Raw genomic sequence first — 27,950 nt, 5'->3', positions numbered from 1 at the left:
CCAGATTTGGAAGGCTCTTTAATAGCAAGCGTATGGTAATTACATTGGTAGATGAGATCCTCACTCCCCGGGGAGGGAGGACGGAGCAGATGTGGACAGGGTTCACTTTCGGGCTTACACTGCTTGAGGATTCTAAAACAAAGGGTAACAAGTCTTTTTGGCAACCCATTTCACAGTTTTGTCATTTACAAGAGATTTCTTGGAAAGGAAATAAAAAGGCGAAGAAAACATACACACCCTGCATGAAACATTTTTGCCTAAGGAAAAAAGAACCCCCAAACTGTTCCATGATTTTGCTTCTCATGTAGATGGCTAAACTGCTCTCCTAGCCAAACGAAGACTGGCTCACAGATCGTTCCCGATCTTCCCCGAGAACAAACAATTTGCTTTCTCCTCTAAAAAGGTGACAGGACTGCTGTATCTTTACCTGCCTTGCTATCAGAAGGTACTCAGAGTGAAAAAACAATGCTTAAGAAACAAAAGCGAAACAGAAGAATGAACCAGGGAAAGGCAGCTGTACAAAGAACAGACTATCTGCTTTCTCGGTGGGACTGAGTAACTTGAATACAGTTCTCAGTAAATGAAGTGTTTATTTTTACGTGGCCTGGCACACACTTTCGACAGCTTGGGTCTATTCAGTCACACGGTGCTGTAAAGAAGGTTTCTAACGTGTGATGCTCACAGTCCTCTATTTTTGTAATACAAATTTAAATAAAAATATTGACGACACCATCTTATGTAACAGTTTACCCAGGGGAACGTGAGCGATAGACATTTACCACGGACCCCACGTTGCCATGGACACCAGAGGCTACGGCAGCCTGGCAAGTTTTAGATATTCTGAATAACATCTAAAAGGCTTCAGCCTTTCAGGTCATACCTGGTGTCACAAAACCAAGATAACTAGTTGGGTCTTTGTGGAAGAGGATTGATGTTTCATACCAAAAAAAAAAAAAAATGGGCTTCTCTGGTAATCTGAAGACTAAGTAATAGGCAGTGGCCCCTCTTTGGGGTTGACAGTCCTTCTAGGGAAGAAGGATCTGTGATGCACTTGAGTTTTAATTGTGCTGTTTCCTCAACCCTGAAAAGTGGAGTAGGCGGGCTCTGCCCTCCAGCCCCTGGGGGCGTTCCTGATCCATGGCCTCCTCCACACTGAGAGCAAGATCAAGTCCGGTTCACCTGCTGCCTGCCAGGTGATTGGAGCCTGCACATGTGGTCGCACTCTGGAAAGACAGGGTTCTCTGGCTAACAGCTGGTTTACTGAGGAAAACTCCACCACCTTTGTGGGACACCTGCTGTCTCCTTGGCTGCCGGGCATTTGTAAAGCCGCAAATCCATTCCCAACACAGGTCTTGCCTCTCAACACGCAGGCGGTTCCTTTGAGAAAAGCTAGCTCCTAGTGGGATAGCCCTAAAAACAGTTTTCCTGTACCGTGCACAATACTGTCTTCCAGCTTTTTCTTTATTATTATTATTTTTTAAAGAATTAGACACTAACTCTCCCGTCCTTTCTCATCTCCTCCCACTGCAGATGAAGTCCTGCCTATTCCTCTCTGCCTCTTGAACCATGGAAAATCAGGTTTGTTCATATCCGTTTCCCAACTTGCGAATTTTAATATGCAAGGGAGATTTCTAAAATATAAATTCCAATGATGCTGGGAAGCGCAGCTCCCCGAGGTCCATACACTTTGTGCTCTTATGAGACAGACACAATCTTTAGCGATGTCATTGTGCTGAAGGAAAGGTTTCTATTTGTATGTGAAAAATGACAGTAGCTATGAGAGGAGAGAAATTTTTCACTTAAGGATCCTGGAAACCTAAATCTGGCACCAAGACGGGAGGATTCCTAAATAAGAGACTCTCATGTTCTAGTCATATAAAAAAAAAATCCAAAACACACAAAAAACCCCAAAGTCCTATATGCTGCTATAAGCCTGTGAGGCATGAGTGTAACTGAGCCAGAGTGTGACAGGCGTTGTGTGTGGGGGGTCCTACCTCCCTGCCTGGCTCCCTAACTCATTCTCTGGTTTCCCAAAGTGTGCTCAGTGTGACTGTCAAGCAGAGCCAGTGACTAGGTGGCCATAAGAAAAATGTCTCTGTGATTCACTCAAACCCAGCATCAAGGTTTGGTAAGGTTATCACAGGCAGGATTTCACAGCTGGCCCACAGTGGTCAATAAGCCATCAATCGTCCTCTCCCCACAAAGTTCACACACACTCACACGCTCACGTGCTCACACACACACAATCTCTCTCTTCCTTTTCTCTCCCAGACAACACGGCAAAAAGTCAAAGTACTCCTCTTTCACCCTCCCCCTGCTCTTCTTCATGCAAAATTTCCTCTCTCAGTTAAGTTAAACTCATTCCACTTCCAAAGCCGCAGTCTGTGGGGGCACAAGGGAAAGCCACGCCTTCAGCCGACAGAGCCTACACACGTTTCTGTATCTCTGGGCCTGTGTCCTCCGTCTAAGGGACCGGAAGTCATCAGCCCCTCAGGATCAGGTTCGAGGGTCCCGACACTCATAGACCATCAGAAACCTATTCCAAGGTAGCATTCTCAGGAGAGCATCTCCGCAAGATCCAAAATGTATTTCTTTCTCCTTTCCCTAAAAGTGTCCTTGCCCATTGCTCTTAGCACACATACATACCATAAGGCAGTTAGGGAATGACAGTGGTGAAAGCAGAAGGGCAAACAGCCCTTGTTTCAGGCGAGTCAGGGGACTTGCCCAAGGTCACGCGGTCCCTGTTAGAGCCAGGGCTAGAATCCAGGTCTCTCTCCTAACTCCCGGGTCCGTGCTCTTCCCACCGCACCAAACTAACTCTTCTTAAGTGTTTATCTGTTTGTGAAAGTCAGGAATTCATCTAACCACAGAACCTCTTTCTTAGCAAAGACGGCCGCCTGCCTTGCTGGCTGTCAGGGGGCGCTCTGCACCAGGCGAGCTCTGACGCCACACGCACAACCGGGACTGTGAACCCGCAGCCGTGGGAGCCAGCACAGGCACATGCAGCAGCAAGGGCAGCTGGGGAGGGGCACAGTCAGAAAAAGGGAAGTTTTGGAGGAAACGGTTCCATCTGCTAATGCCTTCTGGGGTTTTGCCATGAAAATAAGTGACACACAGTACTGTTATTCTCGATTCCTGGGGCAGAACAAAGAGGAGATTTCTCCTCAGCCCACTGAATGGCTGAGTTGATCTCAGTTCAGTGTTTATAAATAGAACATTAACATAATAATACCAAAATGCATTTGGTCAAAGCCTAAACGCTTTTTCATAAAATACATTTTATATTAATGTCCATTCCATTCGCAAACATATGTAAATTGAGCTGCTAAGCCTCTATGTGTAAAATTCCAGTTTACCTTCCAATGAAGCAAGCTAGTCAAGATTCTTCACCTCAGTCAGTGGCAGAAGTCATTCTTTCAGCCTATTGTGTTAAAACAGAGGGTTACCAAACCCCAGCGCTATCTACAGAATGCAGCTCACAACTGCCTGCGCCCAGGTACTTAGTCAATGGGAAGACAGGCAAGGCAGCAGAGCACAGAACATGTTCACCTGCTGGAGGAAACATCAAGGTTTGTGGTGGGAATAGGCTACTCAGAAGGAAATTCATTTCACGTGAAATTAACCTTCCATACGCTTTTCCAAGAAAAGAAAAAATGTGGGTACTGAAGCATGGAGGTAAACTACAGTACTGTTTCCCCCATGACTTAAAACTGCAGTACCTTGTTCTACCACTAGCAGCCGCACTCTTCATGGCACCAGTCAATCAAACAGAAAATGGTGATAGAATCAGGTTAATACTGACAGGCCTGAGGATATAGAAGACTCTTGGAAGCTCTGGCTCGCTGCTGCTGCTTTTTTGTTGTTGTTGTTGTTTTTTTAAGTTCCAAACTATGACAACCTAACAGCTATGTGTATGCATGTTAATAACATTTCCACCCCAGATGCTATGTTTGGTCAAAGGTTGTGAAAGAGGCATTCTGCTTTGAGAGATCCAGAAAGGTCCAAGAAAATGAATACTTTAAATAATTCCACGTAAGCATTACAAAGGATTTCCCCTGTAAGTATTTGTTGGCTAAGTGACAGCAGTGTTTCCAATTATTAAGTAGCTGTTTCTGGGAGTTGTCTTAGTATTTTGATCATTGAAACTTCCCATCTGAACCAAGCTAACCCACAACTGAAAGAGTCCCAATTTGATATCACTTTAAAAATTCACTTCTGTTAGGTCCGTCCAAGGACTTGATTATAGTTTTTTTAAATAAATTATACAGTGGGATCCTTTTCTTTTTTAAGGAATAAAAGACAAATTAAGAAAGTAAAGAAAGATTCCATTATAAGTTTTAAAAAACCGTTTATCCTGGTTTATTTCCCCCATTAAATTTATCTATGGCTTCAAAGTTTAAGTGGCACTTGGATTCTGAATGTTTTCATGATTTAACAAGTTGCCATCTGGTTATAAAGAGAGAATGTGAATGTTTCATTTCATATGTGGGACAGTTTATAGATATTTTAAAGAAATCAATCATTTATGTCACCCATTGAGATTTTCCACTATTAGATTTTAAAAGTGGCTTTGGAATTAGCATGTTTTAAAATAACTGAACATGCAAGTAATGCTTATACCAACCATGAACCCGTTGCTATCTATCCAGGTAACTTAGTAATGGCAGAACGCTTCAACAAAGGCTACTCTGCCTCTCTTCCCTTCTTCGTCCAAAGCTAAGTGATTATCCTTTTCTGCTATTGTATTTGCATTTGTGCAGTTCAATGACTAGATATTAAAATTCATGCTTTATAAGCAAATTCCTTCACTTATGGACACACTTAAAAAGTACATAAAAAGTGCAGACTGCATTTCTTCTCTGTCATGCTTTCCCTCAATAATGTCACCTGTGAGGACTCAAAACATATCCTTAATACATTCAGAGTTCTCCACATTCGAGTCAGCGAATGGCAGTTCTTCAACACAAACTCAAGAGAGAACAGTCAGCCACAAAATGGACTCTAAATTCAAAATGGCAAAGGCTACCAAGACAACCCCATAAAAACCCACTGAAACGGGAGTAAAATTCAGGTCACTTCTGAGCAAAGCTCATCCCAGATATTTTGCGGTCAATAAAAAGGTACTTAGTTTGAATTTGGATGCTGGGAGTCAGACGTCCTGTTTCGAAGTGCTAATGCAAAAAATGCTAACCCAGGAGCACGCGACCCCACCTCAGGTACCAGGGGGTCCACTCTCCTCAGGTGGGAGCCCTTGGAAGGTTACTGCTGACTGACTCCCATTTGGGGGTGGTCCGCCTCTGGCTCCTCCTCTTCCACGTCTGCACTGTACTCTTCAAACGCATCATCGTCAGCATCCGGAAGCCCCAGTAACTAGAGGAGAGGAGAGGACAGTGTGAGTGCCAAATGGCCCAGGGGCAGGAAGAGAACCAAAGACATCCGATCCAAATTCATCAACATTTAACAGGACTCCGCACAGCAGCTACAGATTTCCCACTGGAGTCAACCATCCCTACAACCATGTTTATGAACATACTGGAAGGAAATGTCAGCCCTTCAATGGACTGGCGCCCAAAGGGCTAGGTTTTATTGGGGATCCTGGAGACTCTCTACTTCTAAGTATCAAAACATGGCTCCACACACAACCAATGGAGAATAATATCATACACACACACACACACACACACACCCCTGGGATGTCAGCTGTAATACAATGAACATGCTGACTATTCCATCAAGACATCAAAAATCTACCCCCTCTGTATTTTCTTCCCAAAAACCAAGTGCTGCTAATATTTATAATGCACGTGTAAAAAATGTGAAAGCCACTGAAAAATTTAATTTTTTTGGTTAAATTATGGTGCATCTGTAAGATGGGATCTTATATACCTACGTAAAATAGTATTTTGAGTGACTCGATACAGAAACATGTACCTAAGTGTAAAAAGAGCATGGTGAAAATTGCATTTTCATTATGATACAGATTTTATTAAAGTTTATCTACAACTCCATGGCAAAAAAGACTTTGAATGAAATACATCCAAATTTTAAGAGTATTGTTTCAGGCAGTGTAGTTATGGGTAAGTTTTTTCCTTTTTATCTTTTTGCATTTTCCAAAGGCTCTATCATTATCTTCGGGGATATTCACAATAAATACCCAGGAAACAACTTTTCAAAGTACTGAATGGTCTTTGCTTGGAAACTAAGTGTCGTTTGCTGGGCCTGATCAGTATGAAATAAAAGCCTTGGTGCTGGCAGGGAGCTGAGGCCTTGGCCACCCCTGGGCCCTGCCTGTGATCATCGTGCTTCCGTCCCACAGCTCCTCCCTCAGATTTAGTCTCCCGTGGCCATGACGTTCTCACATGGTGGCCCTGACATTCTCACATGGTGGCCCTCTCAACTGGTCACTTCCAGGCAACTTCGCTGAATGGTGCCGGGATCCCAGCTAACTGGATGAAGCCACTACAGTAAGATGGACCATTCGGTTTGCTTTGCATCGCCTCCCTAATGCCCTGCGACCCTTCCCCTTCTTCCCACCCCCCCGACCCCACCCAAATGCTGACAGGAGGAAACAGTAAGTCCCAGTCGAAAAAATGCTTTTCCAGTGAAGTTCTCCAACCCCAACTCCTGAGGGTCTCTCAGAGCCCTGTGAACACACTCTGGACAAGACCATCTGCCAGGCCCTTGGTCGTATTCTACATGGGGCCTGGCAAGCCGAGTGTGACCAGCTGTAGACACATAAGCTTTCCCCTTTGAGCCCAGAGCACGGCAGCTGTCTCAACGGGCCACCACTGACTTGGAGGGGCGGGGCGAGAGCAGCTCGTCTCCGCTATCCTGGAGCGATCTGTGGAGCGATCTCGTGTATGCTTGGGGGAAGAGAGAAGCCCGTTTCTCCTGCTGCTGTCACCCTCTCACATAGCAGAACAAGCCCAAGATAACATTCGCCTCTAAAGAGAGAGAAAAGATGGCTACAGCGAACACAGATGGCAAGTATTTTGATGTCCCATTTTTTAGCTGAAGAGCTGCTTGGTGACACAGCGAGGTGAGAGTGTCCAATGAATGATGATATTTCAATTGCTGATAAAACAGAAATACCGCAGGGCACCTGGGTGGCTCAGTGGGTTAAAGCCTCTGCCTTCAGCTCAGGTCATGATCCTGGGGTCCTGCGATCGAGCCCCGCATCGAACTCTCTCAGCGAGGAGCCTGCTTCCTCCTCTCTCTGCCTGCCTCTCTGCCTACTTGTGATCTGTCTGTCAAATAAATAAGAATCTTTAAAAAAAAAAACCCAAAAAACAGAAATATCATTGCCCCTACCAAGAACCTTAGAATTACCTAGATGTCAACAAAGGACGCATTAATTCAACAATAAATGTGACTCCTCACTGCACTAAGGGATACCCCTTAAGAGAGGAACAGCCAGTGGGTTCTCTCTCATTTAACAGATCTGACTGGTAGCCACTGCCTGGATCCCTGGGTTGAGGATTCCAAGGCTCAGAGGGAAAGACTGTGGTCAATTCGCCACGTGTCTATGGGTGAAGAAGGCACAGTCGAGGCACACACCTACACGTTTGCCATCTTGTCCTAAAGACACACACCACTGGTTATTCTTTTTCATAATACACTTGAGTAATTGACACAGGGCCCAACCACAGGTACCCCTCAACACCCTTCCTCTCCTTGGCTTAGGGTGGTCTGTAGAAGAGGTTCCGGTGAGCCATGCCCACTTCTCTTCCCCTTTCTCCTCTACCTAGCTCCCTGCCTTCCCTTTGCCGTGAATCCAAAGCACATAGTTTTAGGTCTAGAGCATCTGCACAGGTGAGGCCTTTCCCTGGGATGCAACTTGTAGAACTGCTCACTCCCGACCCTTCCAGGAGGAAGAAAGAGCATTAGCAGTTCTGACAGGACTTCCCGGCTTCCCAGGCACCCTTAATGCCGGGTCTACAGAGTCCCTGAGAGGCTGTGCAGAAAAGGCACTGGGCCCGGCATCCAGAAGCCAGGGCTCTAGTTGGGGGGACCTTGGCCAAGGCACTCCCTTTGCTGAGCCTCAGCATCCCTCTCTGTAAACTGGGGACCATGACACCTGCTCTATGTCCAGAGAAACTATGGAGATGAAATGAGAAATGGGGGCACCCGGGTGGCTCAGTCGTTAGGCAGCTGCCTTTGGCTCAGGTCATGATCCCAGGGTCCTGGGATCGAGCCCCACATCGGGCTCCCTGCTCAGCAGGAAGCTTGCTTCTTCCTCTCCCACTCCCCCTGCTTGTGTTCCCCCTCTCTCTCTGTGTCTCTCCCTGTCAAATACAAAAATAAAATCTTTAAAAAAAAAAATGAGAAAGTGAATGTTCCACGGGCGGCAAGTTGCAGAGCCTTATGTGAATTCGTGAGGTTAGATCCTGTTACCTTGGCTTCTCATTTTAAAACCCAGCAGTTCAGTTATTCAAGGGGACATGGCCTCCAGACCCTGCTTCTCCCTCTCCCTTCAGCTGTGCTTGATGTGGGACCAGCTCACTGTTAATCAGTACGACAACAAGCAGGAAGAGAAGGAACTGAATTCCATTAGCCTCCTCACTTCATTCTCACACTCACAGTCAGCATGCCATTCCACAAAGCAATCCGGTCCTACCTCAGATTTAATAATGACAGTTAATATTGGTTACATGACTATGTGCTAGGCACAGGGTTGGGCAGCCTTACATATATGAATTCTGTTAGTCCTCATTATAGCTGTCTGGGGTAGGTATTATCCTCCTATTACAGATAAAACCTAGAGAGGCTGACTAAGTTGCACAGAGTCACCTAGTAAGTGTCAGAGCCAGAATTCAAACCCAGGCCATCAGATCGCAGACTACAACATAACCTCCAGGCACCCAGGAGACTCCCTTCCAGCTGTCAGTGCTGCTCCTACAACTGGAAGCTTCAATATCTTCTACTGAGTAATACACCTTTTAAAAAATTCAACATGCAATGTTAATGTCTACATTTATGAGTATATACAATTGGAAAAAGCACAGAGGAGAACAGGAAAAGCACTAGAACTATAATTTGCTTGGGATTGCAAAGAATACCATACAGAAAAGTAATAGTCCAGCATCCCCACCTCTGTCTCTAGTCCCATCTATGGCATGTTAAATAAACATTTAACTTCCAGATCTGTTTTTTGTTTGTCTTTGTTAAGTAGGCTCCACACCCAGTGTGGAGCCCAACATGGGGCTTGAACTCACAACCTGAGACCAAAACCTGAGCTGAGATCAAGAGTCTGATGCTTGGGGTGCCTGGGTGGCTCAGTGGGTTAAAGCCTCTGCCTTCAGCTCAGGTCATGGTCCCAGGGTCCTGGGATGAGCACCACATCGGGCTTTCTGCTCAGCAGGGAGCCTGCTTCCCCCTCTCTCTCTCTGCCTGCCTCTCTTCCTACTTGTGATCTCTGTCTGTCAAATAAATAAATAAAAATCTTAAAAAAAAAAAAAGTCAGATACTTAACCAACTGAGCCACCCAGGTTCCCCTGGATCCAAATTTTAACAGTCAAGAAGACATGCCAAACACAGGAATACAAACAGACTGGTAAGGACCCTGGGGTTCTTGCTTTTACGGGTGTGTATACGTTCTTTTTTTTTTTTTTAAGATTTTATTTATTTATTTGACAGATCACAAGTAGGCAGAAAGGCAGGCAGAAGGGAGCAGGTTCCCTGCTGAGCAGAGAGCCCGATGCGGGGCTCAATCCCAGGACCTGATCATGACCTGAGCCAAAGGCAGAGGCTTAACCCTCTGAGCCACTCAGGCGCCCTGTGTATACATTCTTATAAAGAAAGGGATACAGGCCAAGAAATCCTATCTGATACATTTAAATTAAATTGCTTTAACAGTCATAATCATTAATTCTGTTTGGTAAAATTTTTTCATTTGACCAGAAAAAAAATCTTTATGCTAACCCTGAACAATAGTGTTGGCATTTCCAGGGGTTTCCTGTGCAAGAAGCTGCCTCTGGGCAACCCACAGTTTCACATAGGAACTTCTGGGGCCCACCCACCTAAACAGGGTTGTACTTGAAGGGTAGAAATGCCAACACTTAAGCATTAAAGTTTCTTAGACCCAGGAGAGTATCAGTGATCTTCAGACTCAATCCAGGTCCTTTAGAAAGTGGGGTAAACTAGCTGAGGACACATTTGGTTGGGATTTCCCATCTGCTGTCTCCAAAGGTGGCTCTCGTTCAGCATAGGGGGCTAGACTGTGTCTATGGAAGAAAGGGAGAGGACATCTCTGCCTTGGAGGACACAGTCAATTAGCTAGGGGGCTTTTAGCAGGTGTCTTGTGGCTTCAGAGGTCCCTGGAAGCTCCTTCCAAAGGACTCCTTGGAGCACTTTACTGTGGGTGTGAGTCACCCAGAGATCTACTTATAATGTGGATTCTGATTCAGCTGGTCTCGGGTGGGACCAGAGATTCTGCATTTCTAAAAAGCTCCCCGGTGATGGAATACTACTGGTCCAAAAACCATACTCTGAGTATTAAGTATTACCCTAAAGCTTTGGGGAACTTGCCACTGTTTACCTTAATGATCAATGATGCTGGGGGTACCAATAAACCTATAAGATTCTGGCCAGTCTGAAAAAAAGGAGAAAAAAAGGGGTAGGTGGCAAGACAGAGATAAGACCCAAATGGACAAGAGGCACTCTTGTAGGTACTCTCCTACCTTTGGGGGCCATCATATTTTCTAAAAAATACACACATTTGAAATTTCATACATGAGCAGAAAACAAAAGCTATGATAAGCTTGTCAACATTCAATGTCTTTTATTAAAACCCACAGGAGGACACAATCTTTTCTTATCAGACTTTCTGACCCACAGGTGGATTCTTTCTCTTCTCCCAGGGCCTTAACCAGACGATAAGAGTAGAAGCCAAGAACCGGACTTCTTCTGGGTCACAAAGGCCTTTTCTGTGGGGTTTAATCCCTGGCTCCTCACCCATTAACGGTAAACTGAAAATACGAATTTTGCTCAGGCCTGCAAGCTAGAGCTAGGGGAATTTCGCTGGTAGAAGCGTCTCTGCTTTTTGAAATAAAAAACACGGAGTTGGAACGGCAACCTCAGGGAGGGGACCAGGGTCAAAGAGAGCAAGAAAACCTGAGGAACCACGGGCTCTAACTCCAGGAAGGGCCATCAAAGCAACATCAACCCAACAGCACACAATGATGTCATAACAACAGATGCCTCGCGACCCTAATGTCCACAGCGCTGGTAAGAGGAGGAGGAGTAACAGCCCAGGATAAAATAAAATAAAATAAAATAAAGTAAAATAAAATAAAATAAAGCTTTGAGAGAAGCTGAAAGGGCAACGATAAGGTTTGACTTTGCAGCTAAATTGGAAACGGTGAGCTCTTTTCTTGTGAACTGTTGTTTTTTTTTTAACCAGAGGAAGCCTGTCAACTGTCAGTAAATAAGATATGAAAACACGGAGGAAAAAAAACAAGTGGCACAATCACCATTATTTAGATCCATCACCACTATTTTATTATCTACCTCAATCATCTGATGACCAGCAACTGTCAACCAAGGGCCACTGAAACAAGAAAAATAGAAGACTCCAGCAATTCTCCAATTAGCATTTATCAAGGCCCTTGATGGGTGTCTCTGAGGCCATTACTGGTTGCCGGACAGGGAGAAACCTGCCCACTCACGGATGCCCAGGCCAGCCTGCTTGGTGCTGTCATTTGCATATGGGTACTGTTTGGATAGGACATTCCAGCAGGGAAGGGGCCCAAGCCTGGAGGCCCCTGGAGGAGGAGCTGAAGGTGTGTCCCTCTGGGAAGGACGCTCCCTGCTGCATCCAGAGTCATGAATTCACCCAGGGAGCCAGAAACGGAGACGAACCTCAGCAGTGGGAACAGGCTTTGACGGTCCTTGATGTTCTTAGTCTGCTTCTGAAGCTCTACGTGAACCCTCCAGACAGCAGAACAGGCATGACCCCCGTTTTAAAGATGGGGACACTGAGGTCAAGAGACCTGCTAGAGGCCACAAAGGCAGGGGAGCCCGACAGCCCAGGGTAGGGCTGAGCCACCTCCCCCATCCCAGGGGGCATCTCTGAAGACTCGGAGCCATGGGCCATGAGGAGCTCTTCTGGACTTCCTTCTTGGCCAGCTCTCCACCCCTCCTCTCCCGTCCGGATCCTGCCATGTCTCCAGGTTTCACCTTCTCAGGAAGCCACTGCCTGGCACTTTGTTCCTCAGTGAGCCCACTCTCATCTGATATCCCCAGTCCTTCTTACACACTGTGTAGACAATATAGGTTTGAAAAAAAAAAAAAACAACACAGTTTCTGATGATGTCTTCTGTGACAACATTGAAAATCGAGGGACTACAGAAAAGAAAAAAAGTAAGAGCCATAACCCTATCACCCAGAGGCTCTTTGCTCCTAGGCCCCTCTAGGGGATGGGGGGAGGTTCCGTCCTCCCTGCGGAACCAGCCTCTAACCAGTGAGGTACATGGTTACTGAAAGGATGTTTAGTATTTTGCCAAAACCAATGCTGATGAACTTATGCCTAGAATACCCCAATAAGACTTCCTCAAAAATCCCTCATCTTAGCTGGATGCTTCTGTTGAAATCATGTGCTGAAATCACATGTTGAAAGCATGTGTTGAAATCACTTAGCAATTGTTTTCTCTCTCCAACAAAAATCTGAGAGTCCTGCAAAGGTTTCACTGAATCCTGCTTACTTCTCAACAGTGTTTTGCCTCGTGTCCTCACCCCATCCATATCCCTGCCAGCATTTATTTACTCAGTGCTTGTCCTGTGTAACATGTTGTACTAAGTACCCCACAAGAACCATATCACTTGATCGTCATAGATCCCTGAGGTAATATCATTAAGAAACAGAGAAGTAACTTGGCTAAGGTCACACAGCCAGCACGTGCCTCAGTGGCCTGCCCACAAAGCATGGGTTTCTCAACATGTAGTATCCTGAACCTACATAACCGGGTAGAGTCCATAAACAACACTCCGCAGTATGTGGTCACTAACGTCCTCCTAGGAAATATTTCCCCAAAGTGGAGTAAGCACAGCGGGGAATGGAACTCCTTTGCTTGTTCTGCCCAGTATCTAGGAGACGGTCTGGATCGAAGTAAGTGCTCTACCTTGTGACACATATGTTTTCATGACTATCTCTCCTACCAGCAAGTCAGCTCCTCGAGGGCGAAAGCTGGACACTGTATCCTGCCCCTCACTCTCCAAAGTTGTGTTTGGCAAACAGCAAATGATCAATATATTTTGTTGAAAATGTGACGGAGAAATAGAGAGAAAACAGGAGGAGTGAGATGGAGAAAAAGAAAAAAACTTTTTTGCTTTTCAGATCCAGGAACAGATTTCTTTATGTGTTGGGGGAGGACTCTATGATATGGCCGGTTTTGGTGGAGGGGGACACACATGAGAGAAGGGGGACAAGCACTGTGTGCAAAGTTGGGCTAGTCCTTGGACTGGGTCTTCTTCTTTAAAAAAAAATTTTTATTTATTTGAGAAAGAGAAAGAGAGCACAAGCAGGGGGAGTGGGAGAGGGAGAAGCAGGCTTCCCATTGAGCAGGGAGCTGGATGCGGTACTCGGTCCCAGGACCTGAGCCAAAGGCAGCCACTTAATAAACTGAGCCACCCAGATGCCTTGCTGTGTCCTATTTCTAAACGCAAAGCTCCTTTACAGGAAACTCATAAATAGCAACAGTGGGAAGGACCACATCTGTGAGTGGAGGGGAGAAGAGAAAGTTTCCTGTGGACATCCAGTAGCCCCTCAGTATAGTATATCACGCTCCTCGAATCACCCAACTTGGGACATGTCCTGGCTGATGGAAACCCAAAGCCCTGCATGTACTTCCTTTCCCTGACCCTGAGAAGGTACCTCCCACCTGCCTCTCCTCGAGGGTCAAAAAAGCCCAGGCACACATCAACTTTCCCACCAAAGGGGCGCTGTACCAGGGCTTCCTCTCCTTGGGAGCATAGCCCTGCCTAGGATGTCAGGCTCTGATTTATTCTATTTATTTATTTTTTTTGACAGAGAGAGATCACAAGTAGACAGAGAGGCAGGCAGAGAGAGAGGGGAGGAAGCAGGCTCCCTGCAGAGCAGAGAGCCCGATGCGGGACTCGATCCCAGGACCCCGAGATCACAGCCTGAGCCAAAGGCAGCGGCTTAACCCACTGAGCCACCCAGGCGCCCCAGGCTCTGCTTTAAAAGGGGACCCTGGAAGTCCGACATCAGATCAAGTCTGTGTGTCTCTGGGACACGCAGCAGCAAAATCAAAGAAAATGTTCAAATGACCCACTTGCATCCAGCTGCGCACCTGGGTTTTCTTGGACCACATTTGTTTCTTTCCCTTTCCAAGTGGCTGCCTGGTTGCCAAGATGCGGCCAGGTCTTCCTGGTAAAGAAAAACAGTAAAACGAGTTCTGGCGGGAGCTCCCCTTCTCCGGTGAGGCCAATTCTGCAGGAATTGTGTTTGTCATCCAGGAGAAGGGGCGCAGGAAGAAAACCAGGCGGCAGGCCACGAATGTAAAGCCCTGTGAGAACACCAGCTGCACAGTGAATTTCACTGGCGAATAGATTTGTTTGTTTTTTGTTTGTTTTTGTTTTTTAGCTAATACTTGAGGGGGTCAAATTTTTTTTTAATATTTTATTTATTTATTTGAGAGAGAGAGTGAGCAAGAGGGAGAAGGAGAGAGAATCTGAAGCCGAAACCCCTCTGAGCGCACAGCCTGACCCCGCGAGGCTCCACCTCAAGGACAACAAGATCATGACCTGAGCCAAAGTCAAGTGGGATGCTTCATCGACTGAGCCACTGAGGCACCCCTGGGGGGGGGGTTAATTTTTTTAAAAATTTGTCTACTTTCCTATCTCTGCTTGGATGTCTAATAGGCATTTCTGACACTGGCATGCCAAACCAAGCTCCTGGTAGTATTGGTCATCTGCCCAATGCAGCCTCCCCCTCCTCAGTAAAGGACAGCGCCATCCCCTTCATTGCATGGGCAATGAACTCTGGTTGCCCTTGCCTTCTTTTTCTCCCTCCCCACTTGTGGTCCGCCAGCAAGCCCAGAAGCGGACCCCTTCATTCCGCCATCGCTGTGACCCTCATCCTCTCACCTGTGTGACCCAACGGCCTCTGCCCTGGTCCTCCTGATCCCAGGAGGAGGTCTTAACTGGTCAGGGAGGAGCTTTTCAAAATGTGAAGTTAGATACATCTGTGTTTTGGGTTTTTTGGGTTTTTTTTAGATTTTATTTATTTGAGAGGAAAGGGAGCAGAGGAAAGGGCAGAGGGAGAAAGAGAAGCAGATTCCCTGCTTGATCAAGGAGCCTGATGCAGGGCTTGATCCCAGGACCCTGAGATCATGACCTGAGGCAAAGGCAGAGGCTTAACCCACTGAGCCACCCAGGATCCCCAAGTCGGATCCTTCTGCACTCAAACTCCTCTGACGGCTCCCCATCATACCGGAGGAAAACCCAAACCCTTCTGTGCCCCACAAACTCCTGAAATTCCTTAGGTTCCTCTCTCGCTCCTCCCCACCACCCTTCCACTTGTGCCACATCTGCCCCTCCTTGCTCCCTGACACTGATATTCTTCTCCCCACCCCCTCCCACCCCCTTCCTGGCCTTTGTATTTGCTGTTGTCTCTACCTGGAAAGCTCTTCCCTGGATCTCCTCCTGATTCACACCTCAAGTTGTACTCAAATGTGAACTTAGTGAAGCTTCCTCTGGTTTCCTAATAAAAAATTCCGGTACCTCTGACACTTCTTACTTCCTTACCCTGACTTATCTATTTTTTTTCTCCTTGGCACTTATCACTAATACTTTATGTGCCGGACTTATCTACCTTGTCCCCACCCCCTCCACCGCCACTAGAATATAAGGATAAGATTTCCATCTGTTTGAATTAACTGTTAGAAAAAGCGTAGTCGGGTACTCCTAATATAAACAGAATGAATGAGGGATAGATCAGTACTTTGCAGTCATGAGTCTGTTCTGAATGAGCCAAGCAGGCTTAGAAAATTAAGTAGGAAAAAATGAATTGGCTGGACAAATGAAACAGATAGGAGAGAGTGAGAAAAGCTACTGAACTTCTATTCCTTGCAATGGTGGATTGAGTGACTGGGACCAACTCTTCCTCAGAGAACGGAAAGCACTGGATTAAATGTGAAAAATGCCTTCTTAAATATGCTGAAGATTAAGAATCTTGAGAGGTAAACATAAAAAGCTGCTTTTGTCCTGAGGGCATCTGTTGACCTAGAAAGAAACAGCTAGAAACTTTATTGTGTTCCCGGCCTACTCTAAGAGCTCAGGGGACCAAAGTCAAACCCAGTGTCTTCCAAAGGAGCAAGACCGTGATAAGCTATCCCCACTTGAAACTGAGATCCCAAAGACCTCTTATTGTCTGAGTGTTTGTATCCCTCCAAAATTCACGTGTTAAAATCCTAACCCTTGAGGAGACAGTATTAGGAGGTGGGGTCTTTGGGAGGTGATTAGGTCATGAATGTGGAGCCCACATGAATGGGATCGGTGCTCTTATAAAACAAGCCATGTGAGGTTACAGTGATAAAACAGCTGTCCATGAAGTGGGCCCTTCCTAGACACCTAATCGACTGTCACCTTGATCTTGGACTTCCTAGCCTCCACACCTGTGAGAAATCAGTGTCTGTTGTTTAGAAGCCACTCAGTCTTTGATATTTTGTTACAGCAGCCTGAATGGACTAAGACAGCTCTCAGGATGAGGGTGAATGAGACGAAAGCAGATGTGCAGGCTGGCTTTTCATGATCTGGAGAATTCTAAGAACCATCAGTCTTAAATTGTTTGCAGGTGGTCTCAGGCTGATAGGCCCTCTGGAGCCCCAGCAGAAACAAATCAAAATCCTCTCTGGAAGAAGTTACCATCATCTCAGGCCTCGATTCACTCCTAAATACCCATTTTCAAACACTGTAACCACCACACAGAGATAATCCAATACACAAAGAAACCAGATACCAAGAATGAGAGCCGGTTGAAACAAAAGATGACAAAACAAGACTTACACAACTTAAAATATGGGAACGTCAGACATAGTCTCTCACACAACCATGCAATCATGCCCACTTTGCTCAGAGCCCGAAGGGTGAGCTTGAAAACAACAACAGAGAAGTAGATACTCTTTTAAAAGACCTGAAAAAAAATTCTAGAGCAAACATCATTGAAGGTATAGAGAATTTATGGTGGGCAGGGAACAGAACTCGGTGTGGGGGAGTGTCCTGACACCGGCCATGTGACTTCACCTTTCAGTAAAGATAAAGGGAAAGAGGGAATCTTCAAAATAGGGGTGAGATATTACTTTACCTGTTTTTCAGCTAGAATGAAGACGAACTGCCAGCTCGCCCGGGATAGTCAGATTCCTAAATCCTACACTGGGGCTTCAGAGGCGGTGGGGTGGGGGGGGGGTGGGCAGAAAGCAAGCTCTCTAACAGAGAGTTTTTAAAAGAGAAAAGAATACAACCAGTGTCCAATTTCATCCCTCTCCGTACCCACAGACATGGACGCATGTCCCGCGTATAGCCTTCCAACAGCTCCCCAGATATAGGCCTCACTACGGTAAGAGAACCCCCACAGTGCTCCCAAGCATTCTGGCCTTAAGTCTACCGGACAAAAGCAGGAATACTCAGAAGTCTCGTCAAGGCTCTGTCTGTTCCCCACCCTGTCAGAGATTCTCAACTCAAGTGATGCTAGAAATAACCATCATTCCTCCAACAAACAGCTGTGTCACATCCCGTTTCCCCCCTCCTTCCCCGCCCTCTCCCTCCTTCCACGAGCTGCTATCTTTAAGCCACAAAGCAGACAGAGAAAAACAATTAGTCATCCCAGGTTTTGCCCACTTTCCCCAGCATCCCTGTCATCCCCAGCACAATCACAGTAGAAAACAAGGTGGCTTTGCAAGCCAGGCAGGCACCTACAGGTCTGAAAGACTTGAAGACTTTTTCCAAGACTTCGTGAAGCGTCTTCTTGCCGCAGGAGGAGATGTAATCCTGGGCTAGCTGCAAGAAAGGCAGGCAGTCCTCGCTCTCGCTCCACACGTGCTATGTGCCCACAGCCGGGGCGGGGGGAGGAAGGAGAAAATAAAGACACACAGTCATTACCCTCGGTGTGAAATTCAAAAAGCCCAAAAGATTTTTTTTTTCAATGACATAAATTTGAAGGCCTCTGTTTCCAAGTAAAATTCTGACATTCATTCTCGATTTGCTTGTGTTGAAGGGGATGAGAAAATGCCTACCCCATAGAAAATCCCTGGGCTTTCCATCCATAATCTCACCTGCTTGGTGCACCAGTGGATCTGTTCAGCCACAGCAAGAAAAAAAAAAAAAAAAAAAAAAGGCAGTGGAATCGCTAGTCCCCCACCCACGATTTCCACAGTCCTCCTTCTCAAGAGCTGGGTAAGGAGGGTTTTAAAGCAGAGTCTGCCTGATCTTTAGATTTGCCTTCAGCTGTAGCTGGAGGATTAATTAAGCATAGTTTGTAACCACTAACTCGCAACAAGACATTCTTTACCCAGATGAGCCTGTGAGCAGGGGTGATGGTATATTTACTTCAAGACGAAATGAATTAAAACAGAATCAAACAAAAATGAAATGAATTTAGACGAAGACCCAGAAGAGCCATCGCCAGGTCACTGGGAAGTAAAGGCTTTCTGAAAGCTACAAATGCCCTAAGAGGACATTGCTTCCCAATGGTGACATGCACCGAGAGGAGGCCGGTTTCAGGGTTTACTTTCTTCTCAAGACTAGACAAGGTTTGGTGGGGTTTTTGCTTTGTCTTGTTTTCCTGTGTGAGGGTATCTGTTTTAGCACCTCTTGAAGACTAGAGGAGACTCTCCCATATATATTCAAGGATCTGGAATAAGCCCAAGAAACAGGCTTGAGGGAATCCAAGTGCAGAAGCCCCCTGCTCTGTGTACCTGAGGTCAGGAGAGGCACTGGGCTACCAGGATAACCTCAGGGTACCTGACCAAGAGTCCCTGATTAGAGGGGACAGATCCACGGCAGTTCCCCATTGGTGGAAAAGCGCAGGGATATGGGAGAGAGGAAGACATCTGGCCAATTAAAGCAAGAAGCAGCAACCAGGCAGCAGGAGAGAAGATGTTTTTGGAGAAATACTCCACATCAAGAACTTTGCTTCTTGGAAGCAAAAGCTTTGCTTCCTTCCATGAATACAATAATTAGGGCATCACCCCAGAAACTTCTATGTCAATCACTCGAGAAACATATTTCACCTCCTTCCTTCTCGTTGCAGCATTTCTAAGAATGGGACCTAAACAGACTTTACATACCGCTCAGATCCAAGAGACTTAACTAGGTGCTAATGGGCCCTCTTTCCACCCCAATTATCTGTATTTAGTTGATGTAAAGGTCCATTTCTGACACCCACCGCTCTAATTCCAGAAGACTTCTGGAAGAACTTCTGCCCCAGTGTAACGAAGATAACTTCTAAATTCTCTAACTTTAGACAATAGCTCAAACACAATTCCTATTAATTAGAGACCCTTATAGTTGTCGAGCCACTGAAATGCCATTTAAGGAATAGTCTCTTACATTGTACAAAAGTGTAACAGTACAAAGTGCTTTTAGATCTGTTATCACACTTGATTCTCAAGCAGCAGGGATTCAGCAAGAACAATAAAGCCCCGCTTTAACATAAGTCTGCTCAGCACCCGTTTTCAGGATCACACTTTTAAAAGTTCCAGCATGTTTCAAATTCTTATCCAGCTGAAAGATGGGATTAATATCTAGCACTGCACAAGAGAAAACTTCAATCCTGCCTTTCTTAGACTTGTAGAGATTAGAGAAAAAGTAAAGAGTTTCTTAAGTGCCCGGCACAGTGCTGGGCTTTCCACTTGCCCTGAGCTGAAGGGCAGGCACTCAGCAAATGAGACCCCCATGGTGACTTCACGGAGCACAGTACCCAAGGCAACCTGAGTTCTAGTTCATTCAGAAGTACAAGAACCTTGGGTATCTACTTTTGAAAGCACATTTGGGCTTTAAATTACAAAGTAAACTAAGGTAAAGTTTATCACTCAGGCAACAGATGTGCATCGTATCCACTACTGCGGAAACGAGACAGGTTCTCCACGTGTTTCTAGGGCATTCCTAACCTCGTGAGGAGAGTGTTCAGGCCACAATTTTCATTACTCCACTTCTGAAGTTGTTGATTTATGACTAGATTTTAGAGCAGGAAGACTTACCACCTGCTAAAGGACCTTCTGTTCAGTCTGAGTCTCCTTCATTTGGTTGTCTAAGTCTCGGTCACGTTGGTTTTGTGGTTTTGTGGGGCAGGAATGCCTGCCCTGATGATAACATGAGGGTGTGTGGGGTTTGGAATCAGACCCACTCGGGTGCCCGTGGCCACTTAAAGGACCTCCCCGATTTAATGCTAATTGTTTCATACCCACCATAGCTCATCACAGAAAGTATTCCGGTTTCTTTCTTTTTTTTTTTTTTAAAGATTTTATTTTTTTATTTATTTGACAGAGAGAGAGCACAGGTAGACAGAGAGGCAGGCAGAGAGAGAGGTAGAGGGAAGCAGGCTCCCTGCTGAGCAGGGAGCCCGATGCGGGACTCGATCCCAGGACCCTGAGATCATGACCTGAGCCGAAGGCAGCGGCTTAACCCACTGAGCCATCCGGTTTATTTCTTGAAATTGTTTCCTTCCAAAACGAATCAAGGCAGTCATTAAAGATCCATAAAAGACAAGGTAAGGGTCCGTAGTTGAGAAAATAAGGACAGAGGGAAAACAATGGAATGAAAAGAATATAAAACCAAGTGAGATGAGGACCAAAGGTGCCAGGTAAACAGGCTTGGCCACTTGCTGAGGATGGGGACACAGACAGCCTCTCCAGCCTTCCACAGGCCTGTGCAGAGAAGGAAGTTCCATCAGCAGCCCGAGGCAGTGTCCCAGGATAAAACAGATGAGTTCTTCAGAACCAACAGGCAACAGGCTCAGGGTATAACGGTAATCTCTTAGGAAAAATACAGGGGCCCATTCCAAAACCAGGAGAGGGCAGACAGAATGTCTAGTGGCCAGCTGATGCTCTTGAAAGCAGATTCTGGGGTCTAGTCTTAAAACAATGATAAATGGGTGATTGAAGAGCCACAGTCCTGCACCACCAGGCGTGACCATAACGACTCCGGCTTGGAAATTCAACCAAACAGCCGCTTTGGCCACGAAGAAATGGTAGCAGGGGCCATAGAACCTGTGGCTTTGAACAATGTAAAATAAATAAAAATAAAAATAAAAATCCTGCAAATAAAAATCCTGGTACGGAACGTACTGACATTCCCACCTTGCAGTGAGGGCTTATAATAGGAGGAATATATATATATATATTCCTCCTTATAATAGGAGGAATGCCAAGGGAAGGATTCTGAAGGAGAGGACAGCAGTGGTCCTCAAAAGCTTCCACAAGCACCACAATATCTCCCCTCCTCATCCCCCAACTTATACACATACAAATGCTGGGGGTAGGGCTAAAAATCTGCATTTCCAAAAGGCTTCCAGGTGATACTCTGCTTCTGGCTTTGGGCCCACACTTTGAGAACCACACCTCCTCATCCCCCAACTTATACACATACAAATGCTGGGGGTAGGGTTAAAAATCTGCATTTCCAAAAGGCTTCCAGGTGATACTCATGCTTCTGGCTTTGGGCCCACACTTTGAGAACCACAACCACAACTGAACTTTGACAAATCATATTTAGGGGCGGCGGATGAAAATTCCTGGCAAGAGTTTTTTGAGAGTTTTGATTTTAAAAAGGGCAGCTGCAGCTCTTCTTTCTGTCATTAAGTTGGACCACAGCTTATCATCAAAGTTTGTCCAGCCAAAGATACTGAGAACTATAGCATCTGCACACAGGAAAGTGAGCACCTTTCTGTTTCCTATAGTAAAGAGGAGAACATCCAGCTCATCCCAAAATGGTCTTAGACCAGTATGGTAATTCAATCCTACAAATATCTTTTTGACCACAGTCTGGGTGCTCTGACCGTTCTAATGCTTGTGGGCAGGGCGCTTGGCTTCCTGGTGTTTAGGCGGGGGAGGGGGGGTGCTGGGGAGCGAAGAACACATCTGCTTCCCCTCCCCTAGACCAAAGGTCATTGCCAGGGTCCTCCCTCCCACTATAGTACTGCCTTGTGGGGTTTCTGCCATCATCAGTACCGGGAAGTCTATTTTGAGTTAGTGTGGCTTACCCCCCCAAACCGACTGCTGTCCCTTGAAGAGATGCTACAGGAGAAAAGCTACATGCCATCTCACCCCACCCAACACACTTCTGCACAGGGAAGAAGAGTGGGGCTGGCCATACCTATGACCTGCTCTTTGTGCCAACCACGGATACATTTAACAAGGAGGAAACTGAGGCTCAGAGAGGTTGAGCAACTTATCTGTGGTCAAACAGAGCAAGGGCAAAGCCAAGATATCCATGGAGGTGACCACATCTTCGACCTGAGCCTCAGCTCCTTCATGAGTCATAGAAAATAATAATATAGTATGGTTATCTACTAAGATTATAGGGGATCACCTGTAGACAGCCTCTCATTTAGCAGGAGCCCAGAGTGCTGCTTCCATCTGTTGAAATTCCTATTAGCATAACTTCACTCTCCTCAGGGTGACCACTTCACAAATGTGCTAAGGACATACCCTTTCCCCCAAAGAATCTCTGTATGAATAATGCACAGCCATTGTGGAAAGCCTTACAGTTACCATGACCCCTCATTTAACCCCCACAATAATAATATAGGTACGATTATCTCCACTTGACGTAGGAGGAAATGGAGGGTGGAGTTTAAACTGGACAAGAAGGTGCTTTTTCTCCATTGTCCCATCACACGGGGTGATGCAATCTCATTTAGACAAGCTCTATTAGGTTGTTACTTGGTCACGTGGTTAAGAACAGAGACACGCCTAGAACAAAAATGGGGAAAATATATAGAGCTATACGTATACACACATGTATAAAATTAAATCACATGGTCCTTCTATAAATAGAGCCTTTTTTTCTTTAATAGTGTGACAACTGCTATCTTTGTGTTCATATTGAGGAGGGAATAAACTGCACAAAATCTTAGATCCAAACATGTTTTTGATGGGTTGGCAGGGAAAAAAATAGGACAATAAGGCAGCCCTCCCTTTCTCCAATCATGAGCACCCAGGCGCCAGGGAGCCGTGAGCCAGTACTCTTGGTTTAGAGCTGCTTTTTCCTGGCCTAGGACAAGGAGGGGAAGCAGCTGAGGTTGCCATGCCCAGGAGAGCACGCACACCAGCCCCTCTGTCTGGCTGGTCCCTTAGTGGACGCCAGCACCCCTCTCCTCCAGCCTGATGAAGCCCTCAGGACCTTCTGTGTTGGCAGAAGGGAGCGTGCCACCTGTCTGCGAGCTCTCGGCCCCTCCCTGTCGGACCTGTAGAGCCAGGCAGGGTTGGCTCTGTCCCTGATCACCCAATAAAGAGGGCGAAGGCAGCTTCATTTTCTCGCAGGAGCTGACCTTGCGCACTGTCCACAGAGACAGGCCTGAATCAGGGCAGCAGTGTGGAAGGGGATGGTATGAACAGGATGGCCTGTGAGATGAGAAGGGAAAACAGGAGCTGCCGAAGTGGAAGGAAAGTAAAGGGAAGCCCTGTTCCCCAGACCCTCTGGAGCTCTTGGCTTGACACTCTTCGTGGTGCAAATGACAGGCCTCTGCGCTTGAGCTCGAGTCCTGGCTATCATTTCTCAGTGGCATAATCCTGGACAGAATTCCTTCAACGGAGACTCAGTTTCCTCACCTAAAAAACGGGTATCATACCTAACTCATAGACTTTTTGCGATAAGAAGCCACCCTTGAACCTGCGGTCTGAATTGGATCTCTGGCTGTCACTCGTGGGATGCTAGGTTTCCAGTATAGGGCTAGGGTTCAAGTGGCTCTACCATTCATTAGCTGTGGAAAAGTCAGTACACCTTGCTGTGTGTCAGTTTCTTCCTCTGTAAAATGGAGAAAATCACAGAGAGGACCTTGCAGTATGACTAAGATTAAATAAGCACATATACACAAAGTGCCTACGGCATACATAAAGTAGAACGGTGTCTGACACATAGTAATTGCACATAAGTGGTAATTATTGTTCTTTGAAGCCATCATTCTTAAAATTTAACATCTGCCTTCTTCACTATCATTCATTCTTACACACATTCATTCCGAGCACCTATCATGGGTCTGACACTACACCAAGTTCTGGGATACGGTGACAAATAAGACACACAAGGCCATTACTCTTAAGAACCTTACAGCCTCATGGGGCACGCAGAAAATAAATAAGAGAATATCAAGTACTAATGAGTGCTATGACTTGAATAAAAGAGGGTGAGATGAAAGAATATGTGGTCAGGAAGGCTTTTCCCAGGCCTGAATGGCATAAAGGAGCTAGCCATGCAAAGATCCGTGGAGGAAGAATGTTCCAGGCAGAGTGGACAGCAAATGCAAAGGTCCTGAGGCAGGAATGAATGTAGCATGTCTGAGACCCAGAAAAGTCAGTGTGGCACAAACACAGTAAGCAAGGAAGAAGAATGGTCTAATAGTTGATCAGAGAGGTGGCAGAAGACAGATTGTGTGGGGGTTTGAAGCCATGGCAAGGGCTCAGGTTCTATGGTCAAAGTTATAGGAAGTCAGTTTAGGTGAGATGGAGAGTCATAGGTCATGACCTGGATTATATTTTAAAAAGACCCAGACTGATTTCTATGTCAAGATGGCCGAGAGTCACTAATAGCACCACCCCTATTTGGGGCACTGTTCTAAACAAGCCTGCTGGGAACTAATGTCATCATTCCCCTGTTTAAGGATGTGGAAATCATGGCATGAAGGGATTAAAGAACTCACCCCAATACACACAGACATGGGAGCTGGGGGGGCGGGTTTGACCAGAAGCCTGGGCACCCCGACCAATGTGCCACACTGCTTCTTAGATGGGGAGAATGGCCCCCAAAAAGTGAGGGCAGAGATACTATTTACCTTCTAGGTAGCCCTGGCCTGATTCAAAGTAAGCCTCAATAAATGTTTGATGAGGGGCACCTGGGTGGCTCAGTGGGTTAAAGCCTCTGCCTTTGACTCAGGTCATGATCCCAGGGTTCTGGGATTGAGCCCCGCATCAGGCTCTATGCTCAGCAGGGAGCCTGCTTCCTCCTCTCTCTCTGCCTGCCTCTCTGCCTCCTTGTGATCTCTGTCTGTCAAATAAAAATATAAAATCTTTAAAAAAAATGTTTGATGAATAAATGAATGAGCGAATGAATCACGTGAAAACACTTTATAAATTGAGAAATGCTATGTAAATATTCTTTTTGTTAATAAATCCTTTGGGTTACGGGAGTTCCATTCATCTCAAATTTCTTCTAATGCTTAAAAGGATTTTCCTGGGGAAAGGAAAAGGATGGAGGTAGGACACTCACTTCATGCCTGAGTCCCTTTAACTAGAGGCAAAGGGCAGCTTGACAAACCTGGCCTGCGAAAGATCTGAGGAGAGATCTGGGCCAAGGAAACTCTGGTGGTTGGCATGTTGTCCGTCATGGCCTCCAGAAACTTAAAGAATGTTCCAGTCTACCCAAGAAATTACTTTTTCCTTTCATCCACTTTCTTCCTTACCTATTTAATTGTTAGAGAGTGAACATGTTTAAGCATTTTACTCACACAGGTGGGAAAACATTTAATATTATGAATAGCCTTGAAAAATTGTGATATACACAATGTTTCTCAACGATGGTTCTCCATGGAGTAATTCCTTTGGGAATCTCCTCCAGTTCTAGCAAGAAGGCTGTGTGGAGCTCTCGCCCATATAATCCGGAACCTTGGGTGATCTTGCTCTCTCACACAGTAAGGAGCTGGAAAGGCCACTGGCAGACTAGGGTTAGAAGGGATTCCCAAACTCTTAACGAGGCAGTCAGTTGGACACTGGTGCCCTTTCCAGTAGAACCCTGGGGTTTTCTCACATGTTTGCAATGGAGTAAATCCCTTTTGAATGATCTCCCATTTTCCCCAACAACAAATAACAATATTTTAACTGCAGTTAGCCGTGTTCTTACCTATATTTAGAGTTTACGTGCTCTTCACAAGTCCCCACGATGGAGGTGTTCTGATTAACCTCATTTTACAGGTGAGAAAATTGAGGCTCTTAAAAAAGAAAAACAAGCTCTAAACTCGGGGGACGCCCCGTCTCTGAAGGGCCTTTGCCGTTGCAAAGAGATGATTAGGTGTTTGATCTGTGGATCCCCTGGGTGGGGGTATCATGCCCATTTTTTTGATGTGTAAACTGAGCTGCCAGAAGGCATCTGACCAGAGTCACACAGGCAGAACTAAAATCTGGCTGTCACCCAAGGCCATCTCTCTTCTAGTGTCGCACTTTGGGGCCCAGGTGTGTTCTTCTCCGCGGGGATACGGGGCGGGGGGGGGATACGGGGCGGGGGGGGGGCCGGGGGGGCCGGGGCGGGCCGGGGAGGGGCAGGGGCACGCCTTCACCGCAAGCCGCACACAAGCCTTCGCCTCTCAGGTGCCAAAGAAGGGGATCGGGCTGTCTCTCTAACTCCTCCACGAACTTGCCGCGGGGTGCAGGGGCACCTTTGTCTCTCCCCACCTGAGGAGCCAGCGCCAGGCCGCGCCTCGGCGCCGCCCCACCTCGGTCCGCAGGGGTGGCGGCAGCGCCAGCTCCAGGCTCCAGCCGGCGACCACACGGTAACCCGAGCCCACAGCCGCCTCCATCTTACATTTGGGGACCATTATTTTTTTTCCCCGCCCTTAAAAACACTTCATGGAGCGCTGTCCTCGCCCATCCTCCGCACTTCCCACCCCAACTCCCCTGTCCGCCACATCTCCTTCTTAAACTGCCAGCCCCAAGATCGCAAGTGGGCGCAGGATACAAAGTGGAAGATGTGGACACCGCAGTTCCAGGTCCCGGTCCCTTCCAGCTCGGGGCGGGAGTGGGCTGGGATAGGGGGGATTTCCCCTCATTTGGAAAAGCCTGGGGGGTGGGGATGCTCCCCCAGGGCCTCGGCCGCCGCCTCCGCCGGACGGAACCCGCTCGGGCCCCGCACACCTCGCTGGAAGCTCACACAGGAGCAATGGAAGCACAGGAGGAGTGTTGGGAGGGATAGGCGTGCCCGCGCGCGCGCGTGAGTGTTTGTGTGTGTGTGTGTGTGTGTGTGTGTGTGTGTATGTGTGCACGCGCGCGCGCACCCGCGTGTGCATTTTTAAGATCCGGGGTGTAATTCCGCAAAGAAGGTCCAGAAGATGGGGCATCGCTAGCGTGGACAGAGGCTTTGTGTCCAAACCCGCAGCGCAGGGGATCACACGGGGGCGGGGGCTCTCCCGGGCCGGCGCGGTGACTCGAGGAGTTGTGTCTGCGCATCCGGAGGAGAACGGGATTCCTCACCCCGACGGGACGCCCGGGTGGAGGAAGCTCGAGACTCCGGGCCCTGCGGGACAGTCCGTGCGCCCCGGCCCGGGCTGGTGAGCGGCGAGGACGCTCGGCAGAAGCTCCCAGCCGAGCATCAAGCACGGGCCGCAGGGTCGCGTCCCCGAAACAGCCCGCCCCAGTCCGGCTCCCCGGTCCTAAGGGCGCCCCTGCCCGCCGCCCTCCGCCCCTCCCGCCCCTGCAGCGCTGACATCGCCGCGCGGGGCCGGTTACGCCCCCACCCCGCGCCCACAGCCTCCCCGGCGTGCGGCAGCTCGGGCGCAGGGAGGCGGCCGCGCGTCCACTCCCGCGCGCTGCAGCCGTCTCTCCCCCCGGCACTCACAAAATTGTCCCCGCAGCCGTTGTCCGGACACAGCACGTAAAAGGAGACGCCGGGGTCGGCGTAGAAATCCATCCTGCGCTCGGTCTCCTCTGTGGCGATGAGCTCGAAGGGCGTGTTGGAGCACCATTTCTCCGCAACGTCAGCCAGCTGCTGGAAATCCATCCTGGCCCGCC

The 27,950-nt window shown here is 47.2% G+C and overlaps 1 protein-coding gene across 1 annotated transcript; it reads right to left on the bottom strand.

The window, feature by feature from the left end:
* MTURN (maturin, neural progenitor differentiation regulator homolog) lies at positions 1-27,950 on the bottom strand. The gene is made up of 3 exons (XM_044246309.1): positions 27,778-27,950; positions 17,935-18,057; positions 1-5,370 (listed from the first exon to the last, which is right to left on the bottom strand). The coding sequence occupies exons 1-3, from the start codon at positions 27,937-27,939 to the stop codon at positions 5,260-5,262; spliced, it is 396 nt and encodes a 131-aa protein (XP_044102244.1). The 5' UTR covers positions 27,940-27,950; the 3' UTR covers positions 1-5,259.

This window comes from Neovison vison, chromosome 4, assembly GCF_020171115.1.
Source record: "Neovison vison isolate M4711 chromosome 4, ASM_NN_V1, whole genome shotgun sequence".
NCBI lineage: Eukaryota > Metazoa > Chordata > Mammalia > Carnivora > Mustelidae > Neogale > Neogale vison.
Note: the sequence above shows the minus strand (reverse complement) of the source record. Positions and strands in the feature narration are given on the sequence as shown.